This window comes from Phoca vitulina, unplaced genomic scaffold (genome assembly GCF_004348235.1).
Source record: "Phoca vitulina isolate PV1807 unplaced genomic scaffold, GSC_HSeal_1.0 scaffold57, whole genome shotgun sequence".
Classification (NCBI taxonomy): domain Eukaryota; kingdom Metazoa; phylum Chordata; class Mammalia; order Carnivora; family Phocidae; genus Phoca; species Phoca vitulina.
In genome coordinates, this window is record NW_022589760.1 from 5,037,973 (window position 1) to 5,050,174 (window position 12,202).

The following is a 12,202-nucleotide window of genomic DNA, read 5'->3' on the forward strand; positions in this document are numbered from 1 at the left end:
TGTCAGGAAGCTAACTAGAAAGAGAGACTTAATTCTGAATTTAGAAATGTTTCCAATTACATATATCTTCATGCTAATGTATAGGACACTCATCTTGAATATCTTTAACATCCTCAGTTGAGTAATATATAATATGAATGATATGAATAATTAATATAGCAGCATCTCTTTGAGATTATCCAATTTTGCTTTCATTAATTTGAATGTGATTATTTTGAAAAAGGTCTTAATCCATAATGTCAAATCCTTTTGTTTATTTCCATTTCCCCCATCCTTTAGAGGATATCTCTCTGAGGAAGACTTTTTAGTATGTGCCTTTTGTTTATGCTATACATGCCAAATAGATCTCCCAAGATGAAACTCTGAGCTCATTTGGAAGTAATTTTTGGTAGCATATGAATCAGAACTCTTATTTTCTTCTCAGCAATACTGGTATTTTATTGCCTACATCTATAGTCCAATATGTTTTTAGCAGTAGGAACCCTGAAGCCAAATACACAAAACACTAAGAAAATGGGAACTTCTGGCGATTACAATTTTTGTCTCTCTTTCAGGGTTCTTCCCTCCCCTGGGAGAGTGAAATCACTTTAAGCTCACTATGAAATAGGAACATGGGGAACACAAATGATTGACTGAAGTTGGTGTTGGTTTAGGAGTGTTCAGCTTATAGGTCAGGTGTAAAACCGTTAAACCTGCTTGTCAAAGTTTACTTGTCAAACACCTACGGTTTTTCCTGACTCTGCCCAAATGTTACTTTCTCTGTGAAGGCTTCTCAGGCCAGCTCAGGCAGGGTTAGGCAGTTCTTCCTTTGCATTATTATAGCACCTTGATATTGCTAAGGCAGCACTATCAAATTACATTGTATTTACCTGTCTGTGTCTTTTCATTCATGGGTAGAGAGAGACTATTTTCTTCCTTTTCTCTCTGGACCCAGAGCATTACCAAAATCAAATTGATTTTCAATAAAAAATAATCAAATGGATGGACAGAGTATGGCTGATAATATTCTCCATCTGCATAGCATAGGTTATGAGGTGCTTTCACATAGTGCTGAGAAAGAAATGTCAGGAATTATCACCTGTATTTTATAAATGAGGAAACTGATGCCCAGGGAGGTTACATAACCAACCCAAGTTCAAAACAACCAATAAGTTGTACACTTAGCTCTCATGCCAGCAAGTCAATAATGATTTGGAGAAAAAAATGATAGTAATAGTGTTCTGAAAGGCAGACGGCGGTGGCTGACCAGGACACATTGTAGGAGATGGTTACCTGTTTTGAAAGCTTTAAAATCAATCTTAGCAGGATCTCAAGAAATTCACATAAATGTACACAAAACTGGACTCCAGAATGTCAACTTATTTACAATGAGAATAATTTGTGACAAATTATTTCCCTGTATTCAAGCTATACACTCAGGAAGTCAGTAGACAAATATATCCTATTTATGTATACAATTCACATTACTCTCTGAAATTCTATGACTCATAGACTTCTAAAGAGGAATAAATTCTTAGAGATCAGGAGTAAAATCACTTCATTTTAATAAATAAATACGTAGCTACAAAGGATAAATGACTTATATAAACTCACACAGCTTATTAGTAATAGCACCAGGCCGTAGAGTCAGGTCTTCTTAAAAATGACATCATTACATTAAAAAAATAACGCAACAACTTATGATCGGGAAGTAATACAAATACAGTTCTAGTTCTTAGCAAGATTTCTAAGCATCTGGCTAACATGATTAAACACAGGCTGCCACACAGGAATTGTCCTTAAATGCTATAAAATGGGAGTACATCAAATTCTATTCTATGACTGTGTATCAGGGAGGTGAGGGGCACTAATGTCACAATGTTTTCACATCCAATCCATGTTAAAACAAGGCACTTTTTAATAGAGATTGACAATATTAATTATATTTATCTCCATTTACCCACAGACATTGATGTTATAAAAATAACTTATTGGATTTATCTTTTCAATATGTCAACTGAAGTGTATTTTCTAGTCTTTATTCCTTTTCAACATATTTTTTTTCTTCTTGAAAACAGTCCAAGTAGATATAACATAGGTATTCATAGGTTCACGTCATATTTATAACTTTTAAGTTTTGAAAATAGTTGGGCAAGTCATTGCCAGAACACATTTTACTACTTACTGGCCAGCTAAAAAGGTAAATATGTATGTCTATTAAGGGGTAAAGACCAAAGACCAAAATAAGCTAAGATTCTCAGAAAAAAAAAAGACAAATGATCATATTTATGAAAGCTTTTATTTAGCTTCTATCACCAAAAATAGGATGTGCTCTGGGTTATATGTCCTAACTTAGTAGATAAAAGCAAATGCTTTCCACAAAAATATCTGTATCTCACAGACTGTGCAAGTCATACCACAATCCAACAATTTCATGGGGCAACATAGTCAAGAGAGAGAGCCTTACTTAGCAAATAACTGCTTTGGGGATAGAAACGTACCTCAAACTGCAACGAATTCGGTTGCTAACTGATCTTCCTGTTGGGGATAATTGCTAGAATTCCTTCTTTAAAATACATGAAACTTTACTTATTTGATATCAACTACTATGCATATCTCTCTATTACTATCATAATCGGAGTCTGTGCTTTTCTACTTTTTCACTGGATGCAGAGAACTATTTCCACAACATTTAAAAAAAATTTTTTTTATTATGTTATGTTAATCACCATACATTACATCATTAGTTTTTGATTTAGTAGTATTTCCACAACATTTATACAGTAAAGCTTTTGCTTCCCTCTAGCATCGTAACTGGCACCCTGATTACCCATCTCTAATTAATGCTAATATTTACTGTCATCCCCAAGAGTTATAGTTTGAAACAGGAACCTACAGTATGAAAGAAAATGTAAGTATTTCAGGTCATTTATATAGTCTAATTTAGAACTGATTTCTCATATAGACTATGACAAAAGCTTGCTCACAGATCATAGCATTTTAATGTATTAAGTGAAAGATGACTTTAGATATTAATTTTTAAGGTAGGTCAAATTATAATACTATGCTGTATAAAAACATCATTTAAGTACCAATTCGTTCTTTTTCTTATAAAATTTCAGTAGAAAAATTCCCATATATATCTAAAGTTGAAGATAATTCATTTAAGTCCCCATTATATATTAAGCCAGCCAACCATTTTTACCTATGTCACAGGTATAAAATATCTGTCAATTCCTGGTAAAGGACTATAACATGAAATCAATATGATCAATAGGTACATAAAATGCTAACAGAAGAAATTTTTAAAAAAACACAAACAACAGGCCTTGCAATCCTTTAAGATGTATTACTCACCAGAAACAAAGTTCGGAAGTTGCTGAGATCACCAAAGAACTCTTCTATGCTCACTGTCTTAGAGTCAAAAATAAAGTATTCTCCAAGATTCTCATAGAGCTTTAGCATGTTGTTGTGCATGGTGAACAGTTTTTCATACTGGTCTCTGGCACTCTTTGTAAAGCTGTAGCTTTCGGTTAAGGAACATGACCCAATAGCATCTTAAAGGCAAACACTAGATGTTAAGATTGAATGATACCATCATTTTTATAAATACTTACATATTAATTTGCCACGATTGCCATAACCAATACCACAGACTGGGTAGCTTAAACAACAGAAATGTATTTTCTCACGATTCTGGAAGCTAGAAGTTCAATATCAAGGTGTTGGCAAGTTTGGTTTCTTCTGTGGCCTCTCTCCTTAGCTTGTAGATGGCCACCTTCTCACTATATCCTCACGTGGTAGTCCCTCCGCCTGTGTTTGTGTCCTCATCTCCTCTTCTTATGAGGACACTAGTCATATTGGAGTAGGGTACACCCTAAGGACCTCATTTTAACTTAATTGCCTCTTTAAAACCCTATCTCCAGATACAGTCAGTCACATTCTGAGATTCTGGGGGTTAGGGCTTCAACATATGAATTTTTGCAGGGACACAAGTCAGTCTACAATAACTTGCTAGAGTCATTTTATTGGTTAATTGGTTTCAAAAATTTGTAAACTAGGCAAAACTATCTAATGTATAACCATGCAAAACATGTTTGCTAAATGAAAGCATATAAGTACAAATACCAGAAAACTGCCTCAGTTATCTTTTAATGAACAAGGTAGGGCAGAAACGAACAACAAAAAACTTAGAAAAAAAAATTCTCTTTTTAAATACACACATTCTGTTTAGAGAGAGGTCACAGTGAATTCTATATATAGGCTGTGTGTGTGTGTGTGTGTGTGTGTGTGTGTGTGTGTGTGTGTAACCCACATGAAGAGGGGAAGGAGAGGGAGAGAAGAGGAGGGAAGGCAAGAGGGAGGTATGAAGAGAAAGGGAGAAGACGGAGGGAGAGAAAGGGAGATGGGAAAGAGGGGGAGAGATTCTGCTATAGCGCCAGAACCTTAGTCACCCAAAGGGCTTGCTAAAACCCAAACTGCTGTTTGCTGGGACTGAGCCCAGGAGGCTGAGAATTACACTTTCTACCGAGTTCCCAGGTGATGCTGAGGCTGCCAGTCCTGGATACACTTTGAGTAGTATGCTCTAGAAAAGCTGTGCCAGGCGTGGAGCCTGCTTAGGGCTCTCTCTCCCTCTGCTCCCCCTGCCCAAGCAGACTCTGCTCTGAGTGCAGAGCCCCCCCTCAGGGCTCACCCTCACGACCCTGAGATCATGACCTGAGCCAAAACCAAGAGTCAGATGCTTAACTGGCTGCGCCACCCAAGTACCCCAATCTCTCTCTCTCTTTTTTTTTAAAGATTTATTTGACAGAGAGAGAGACAGCGAGAGAGGGAACACAAGCAGGGGGAGTGGGAAAGGGAGAAGCAGGCTTCCCACCGAGCAGGGAGCCTGATGCGGGCTCTATCCCAGGACCCTGGGATCATGACCTGAGCCAAAGGTAGATGCCCAAGGACTGAGCCACCCAGGCGCCCCTTTCTCTCTCTTTATAAAAAAAAAAAAATCTCTTTGGGCGACTTCGAAAACAAAAACCAACTAAAATTTTCATTAACTCAGAGCAAGTATTGTGAACATTTTGGATTATTTTCTTCTAGTCTTTCTTCTATGGCTAATAACTTTTGAATGTAAATTGGTAAGAATGCTTCAGAGAAAGGTTAAGTGGGCTAACAATGAAGAATAAAGGAAACCAAATCCACCTTTAAAAATTAGAGTTAAATTAAAAAAAAATCAATGGTCAGAGAAGTAAAATGTCTTTTTGTGAAAAGGTAAAATACTTAGAGTTATAAAAGAAGGATAATAGCACAGGTTGAGGCATGCTATTACAAGGTCTACTATAGTGTATTAATATTTTATGGTAGTATTATTTTATCAGGCACTGATAAATGTGTTTTGAAATAACCGATTTTATGATTTTAAGATTAATCTTAAAATTTACAAATATAAAGATATAAAATTTCTAAAAGTATAAATCTTATATTTAAGATTTTCTGAATTCTTCAGTATGTTTTATTATAACTTGGGGCCAAATTTATTTTTGAGGGGAACACAGCTCTCATTTTACAATGGAAGTCAATGGAGAAAATCAGACCATTTCTTTTTTTTTCTTTTTTCAGACCATTTCTGGAAAATTACTTTGCAGCTGACACTTATTGGATACAATGTGATTTTAAAAGTGAGATGGGACCCTACCTATGTTCTTTCTTAGGCTACTTAAATATTAGCATTCACATTAGCAACACAACAACCTCCTCCCTGCTAACAATCTTTAAATCTTTCAACCCTCAAGTCCATTTTGACCTCAACAGACTGAAAGTATTAATGCATTTTTGACTTACTCTACTTTCTTTTTACCAACAAAAGGATCTCATATAATGCTGCATACACATTTGAGACTATCACCATATGTTCTTTGACTCCTAAGAAAGTGTTAAACATTTTGTTTATGAGTTGCAGAAATAAGACAATACTCTTCATTTCCTAGCACAGAATGAAAGTGAGATTTTTGTTTGCTAGTCTCTCCTACCCAAACAAAACAGACTCATGCCAGAGACTTGCTAGGCATAAAAGTTATCAAAGGGCATTTACTTGTACTCTATTTACAATGCAAAGTATTAAACTGTATATTTCACAAGGCTCAACATCTGTACCACACAGGGAAAAGCCAAAGATAAAAAAGGAAAAAAAATGTATGTTTCCCATTTATCATAACAGTTTTTCACCAGCTACAATATGTCCATGTAGTGATACACGACTTCACAAATTTGTTCTCCCAGAAAAAAACCACACAAAAAACCTGATTTCAGAAAATTCTGTCTGTGTACCAAAGTGAGAAAATTTGAAAAATTCTGGGAATGGCTTCTCTTAGAAATAACAAATGGAAAGCAGCCCAATCTCCAAGTCCTTTACTTATCTTCTTCAAAGTGATTATTTTATAAAAGGGATAGATGGCATGAGTCAGCCCTGGAAATCTCTCACACATGCAGTGAAGTCACCAAATCCTAACTGGGACTGCAGGTAAAAAAGAGCTAGACACCCTCAATCCTTTTCATCCTTTTATTTCATTTAGGAAATTTTTATTTTATTTTTTTGAGCACCTATTAAATTCACTGGTTAGTACTATGCTAAGCATTGTGATGGCTGTAATGATCATTAAAGCCTAATCCAATCCAACCCCTTAAGAAGTTTATAATCTAATATTACAAATAATTCTACCATCATTAATTTGCATTTGTATGGAATTTTACCATTTACAATATGTTTTCCCTTCCGTTATGTCCCATAGTCTTCATAACAATCTTATCAAAAAGGTAGAGAAATACCAGTGTTCAAATTTTAGAGTTGTAGAAACTAGACAGAAGGTACTCATCCATCTAGGGTTAGCATGTAGTGAAGGGAAACAGAATATGCCACCCCAAAATATGCCTCTTTGGCATAGATTTTTATTTATTTGTTTTTGTTTCAAGTTTTTATTTAAATTTCAGTTAACATATAGTGTAATATTAGTTTCAGGATAGAATTTAGTGATGCATCACTTATATACAACACGTAGTGCTCATCAAAAGTGCCCTCCTTAATACCCATCACCCATTTAACTCATCCCCCTGCCCACCTCCCCTCCAGCAAACCTTCAGTTTGTTCTCTATCGTTGAGAGTCTGTTTTATGGTTTGTCTTTTTCTTTTCTACCCCCTATGTTCATCTGTTTTGTTTCTTAAATTCCACATATGAGTGGAATCATATGGTATTTGTCTTTCTCTGACTGGGAGAAGATATTTGCAAATGACATATCTGATAAAGGGTTAGTATACAAAATCTATAAACAACTTATCAAACTCAACACCCAAAAAACAAATAATCCAGTTAAGAATGGGCAGATGGCACAGATTATTTTGAGCTGATTGAGAAAGAGCAGACATAGGAAAAGCTTTGAAAAGAGTAAAAGTTACCTTTCGAAAGGGGAATTTACATTTATAAAGGATGTCTCCCTCTCTGTACCAAGAAGAAAAGCATGACTCTAAATCACAAGAAAATCAATGGTATCCAGAGTACCAACCGTTAAATTGCAGATTTAAATGTGCATAACAAACTTTACCCTTGTTTATGGTGAATTTCCTGTTAACCGTCCTCCCCTTCCCTATAACGAGTGTCCTCACACCTTTCTTTCTTCTGTCTTTAGCTGAAGATGGTATTTAAACTGGTAGCTTAGGTTTAGTATCCAAAATATTTAAAGAAATTATACAACTCAAAACCCAAAACAAATAATCCAGTTAAAAAATGGGCAGAAGACATGAGCAGACATTTCTCCAAATAAGACATCCAGATGGCTGACAGACACATAACAAGATGCTCAATATAACTCATCAGGGAAATGCAAATCAAAACTACAGTGAGATATCATCTCACACCTCAGAACAGCTGAAGTCAAAAACACAAGAAACAAGTGTTGGAGAGGATATGGAGAAATAGGAACCCCCTTGCACTGTTTGTAGGAGTACAAAATGGTACAGCCACTGTGGAAAACAGTATGGAGATTCCTCAAAAAGTTAAAAATAGAACTACCTTATGATCCAGTAATCACACTACTGAGTATTTACCCCCAAAATACAAAAATACACTAATTCAAAGGGATACATGCACCCCTATGTTTATTGCAGCATTATTTACAATAGCCAAATTATGGAAACAGCTCAAGTGTCCATGTATGGATGAATGGATAAAGAAAGGTGATACATACACAGACACACAGACACACAGACACACAGACACACACACACACACACACAGGAGTATTATTCAGCCATAAAAAAGAATGAAATCTTGCCATTTGCAACAATATGGATGGAGCTAGAAAGTATAATGCTAAGTGAAATAAGCCAGTCAGAGAAAGACAAAGACCATATGATCTCATTCATATGTAGAATTTAAGAAACAAGACAAATGAGCAAAGGAAAAAAAAGAGAGAGCGATAAACCAAGAAACAGACTCTTCACTTTAGAACAAACTGATGGTTACCAGAGGGGAGGTAGGTTGGGGGAATGGGTAAAATAGGGGATGGGGATTAAAGAGTACACTTATGATGAACCCTGAGCAATGTACAGAATTGCTGAATCACTATCCTGTACAACTGAAACTAATATAACACTGTATGTTAACCATACTGAAATTAAAGACACCTTATTTAAAAAAAATAAACTGGTAGCTTGGGCTACCTCAGGGAGTTACTCATTTTTCCCTTGGTATTTCCCATGTATACATGAGGTATATATGTTAATAAACTTCTCTTTGGTTTTCTCTTGTTAATCTGTCTTTTATTACAAGGGGGTCTCAGTGAGGAACTCAGAAGGGTAGAGGGAAAATTATTTTTCCTCAGCTACTGGAGACATCATGATAGTCTCTTGCATAATACCTAGTCTAGTGTTCTTTTGATATGGTAGAAATGTAATTATTTATAATGACAACCATCATATTGCCAAATTCAATGTTCACCCCTCTGTCCTCCTTTTGATGTCTCAGCAGATTCAGATACATTTAGCCACTCAGTGTCTATGACACCCACCCTCATGCTTAAAATATTTTTTTTTCTTACCTCCTCTATTTCTCTGGTAACGTCTATAAAATTTTAGAGTACCAGAAAGGCCTGATCCTGGATCCTCTATCTACATTCTCTCTAACTGACCTAGGTAATTCACATAACTTTAAATACCATGTATATTGGTGACCTCTCCCCTCCAAATTATATATCTAGCCCCAATCTGTTCCCTGAGGTACTAAGTTTTATAATCAACCGCCTACTTGTCATCTTTATTTGAATGCTGTTGTTGTTTTAAGTGGACTCTCTTGGAATCACAAATGTTAATCCTCTCCTGAAAACCCTGTAATAATTTAACATAACCCTTGGAATAAAATCTAAACTACTTCTCAGGGTTTATGACGATCCACATGATCTGGCCTCTGCTCACCTCTGCAACATAATGTCATCTCATTCTCCCTCTTAACCACGATAACCAGCCACATTAACTTTTCTCCCCCTTGAACATACCAAGTTTTCATACTCAACTCGGGGACTTTGCACTTGCTGTTCCTTCTGCTTAGAATGTTTCTTTTTCACCAGATCAATCAATCTCAGCTCAAATGTCACCTCCTCACAGAGGCTTTCCCCAACCACTTAATCTAAAATATCCACTTCCGGGGCACCTGGGTGGTGCAGTCAGTTGAGCTACCAACTCTTGGTTTTGGCTCAGGTCGCTATCCCAGGGTCATGAGATCAAGCCCTGCATCAGGCTCCATGCTCAGCATGGAGTCTGCTTAAGACTCTCTCTCCCTCTCCCTCTGCCCCTCCCCCTGCTTTCTAAAAATAAAGAAATCTTTAAAATATCCACTTCCATTACTATTACTCTTGCTTACTTACATCATGCAAACTTATAACTATCAGACATTCTCTCTTTTTTTTAATTTAATTCTTTATTGCCTACCTTGCCCTACTTAAAAATGTGGCCCATGAATAGACCTTTCATGTCTTATTGACCACTGACTCATCAGCACCTAGAATAGTGCCTGGCACATAGTTGAAATATTATCAGTGACAAAAGATTATGGGGTACTTTGGGGAGGATGATTAGACTATCCTGGGGTTGAAAAGTAGTGTGACCTCTTCCCACCTGCTTAAACAACCTTGGGAGTTTTTGAAATATTTAGAGAGAAGAACCCTAAGAAAACAATGGACTTTCCAAGAAGAATTTCCAAGATGAGGTAATTCAAAGTATTTTATATCCTTAAAATACGTATAACCTTAAGGTGGTAAAGTGAGCATATCTAATACATATAAAGTACTTATCAAATATAAGGGGGGAAAACAATTTAGAGCAATTTTTCTTTTACTATTTGACTCAAATTCCTTATGCTATAAAGACAAACATTTTTGATATTTCCAGCTTGGAAGTTAGTCAAAATAACTGAAATAAAATCCCATCATCTTCTCCCTAAGAGAAGTATTCATTGCAAGGTTGATAAACTAAAATGTATTCAACATTTTAAAACACTAGCAGGTAAAATGTTAAATTTTTATAAGTATTAATTTTAAACCATTTGATCTTAATCTTGTTCTGAATCTGGAAATTTAATTTATAAAACATATACTGTAACTCCCACAAAGCCTTTTTATATTAACTCACTTGAAAAGCTGACTGGGAAGCAGTCTTCAGTTACTTGGGTATTTATGTACTATACAGAATTGTCTAAAGCTTTATCATCTATATTTTTGTGTGAGTATATATAAATTTATAGAGGATATTCCTTAGTAATATTGTAATAGCATGGACTTAAAATTCAACCTGAAACAGCTATAATTCACCCATAGGCATTTACTCAAAGCAAATTATTTTCTTTACACTTTTAGGTACATTATATATCATTTTTCACTATTTTTGGTAGCTGTACCTACCTGTCTATAAATTGGTTAAAGGTAGGTATTGTTAACCCTTGCCCTCTAACTGGTAAAATAGTTGATAGGCTTCAGGACATGCTACCCCAAGATATGGCACCATGGCATATTCAAAATTTTAAAAGAAAGGAGGAAGCAGGAAGGTCACTCTGACCTTCTCCTGAAGCAAGTTATAAGACCTCCATGTGCGAAGTGGCTTCCTTATACCCTGAGGAAAAACTACCCTTATCCCCAAGATGGAGGGATAATGAGAAGAATCTGAATAAACAGGGCTTGCTAAATTCCCCTCAGTTTAATACACTTAGCTCATGCTTTTTGCACTATTATACCTTTCCACTACTTTCTAGTCTTTAGCAAATCTAGCATAAAAAAGAGGTTTAACAATTTCTTTGGGTCTTAATTTCCTAATGAAGGTTCCCATGTCATGTGAAAGTTATATTCAATAAATTTGTATGCTTTTCTCCAGTTAATCTCTTTGTCAGTTTAATTTTTAGACCTACCCAGAGACCCTGAGAGGGTTGAGGAAAACTTTTTCCTCCCCTGAAGAGTATTGCTTCATCAAATACTAGGCAGAGAACACTATTTATCATTTTACTTCATTTCGATATAAAGAGTAATTGGTACCACAGAAAACTTGTTCCAGTAGAGCCAAAATAAGCATTAGTAGGGCACTGGGAATGAAGGAGTTTATGTATCTCACAGCTAATTGAGTTAAATCAGTTCTTAAAATTTCTCATTTTCATAAGGAGTACATTAGTTACGATTTTAATAAAAAACTTGAAATTTGGAATAGCATTACTGCTGGATTGTTGAGAACGTGGAAAAATCAACTTGAGATCCACTTAACCTTCACACAAGCTTTAGTTAGCAACATGGCATAATTATTCATTAAAATAAAAGGAAGTCACAAACATACACTCTATTAAAGAATATAAATATCATTTCCTCTTTCCATAACCTTCCAGAAAATATTCCTCTAAATGTTAAAAAGAAAATACTAATGTTTCTATTTAAGTATATCATTTTTAGTAAAAAATTAATATTTTAAAGAAATCTATCTTTTAAAAATAACATTAACACATATTAAAGTAGTTGGAATTTACTTACAAATCACACATTATGTGATGAATAGGTGTGGACAAATATTTTAAAATGTGAAATTTTAACAAGGACAATAACGAATGCATCTGTTAATTTCCATTTGGATTCAACACAATACTTTAAAATAGTTTAGGATATAGACTACAAAATTCTTTTAAAAATCAGATTACAAAACAATATAACAAAG

At 35.3% G+C, this 12,202-nt stretch overlaps 1 protein-coding gene across 3 annotated transcripts in view; it reads right to left on the reverse strand.

Annotated features, from left to right (window-relative positions):
* The window catches only part of DIAPH2 (diaphanous related formin 2), a 951,942-nt gene that overhangs the window by 237,099 nt on the left and 702,641 nt on the right, over nt 1-12,202 (reverse strand). For all 3 annotated transcript variants that reach the window (XM_032390097.1, XM_032390096.1, XM_032390094.1), the window contains one exon: nt 3,337-3,501. In XM_032390097.1, coding sequence (XP_032245988.1) covers nt 3,337-3,501 — 165 coding nt within the window. The remainder of the gene's footprint in view (nt 1-3,336; nt 3,502-12,202) is intronic.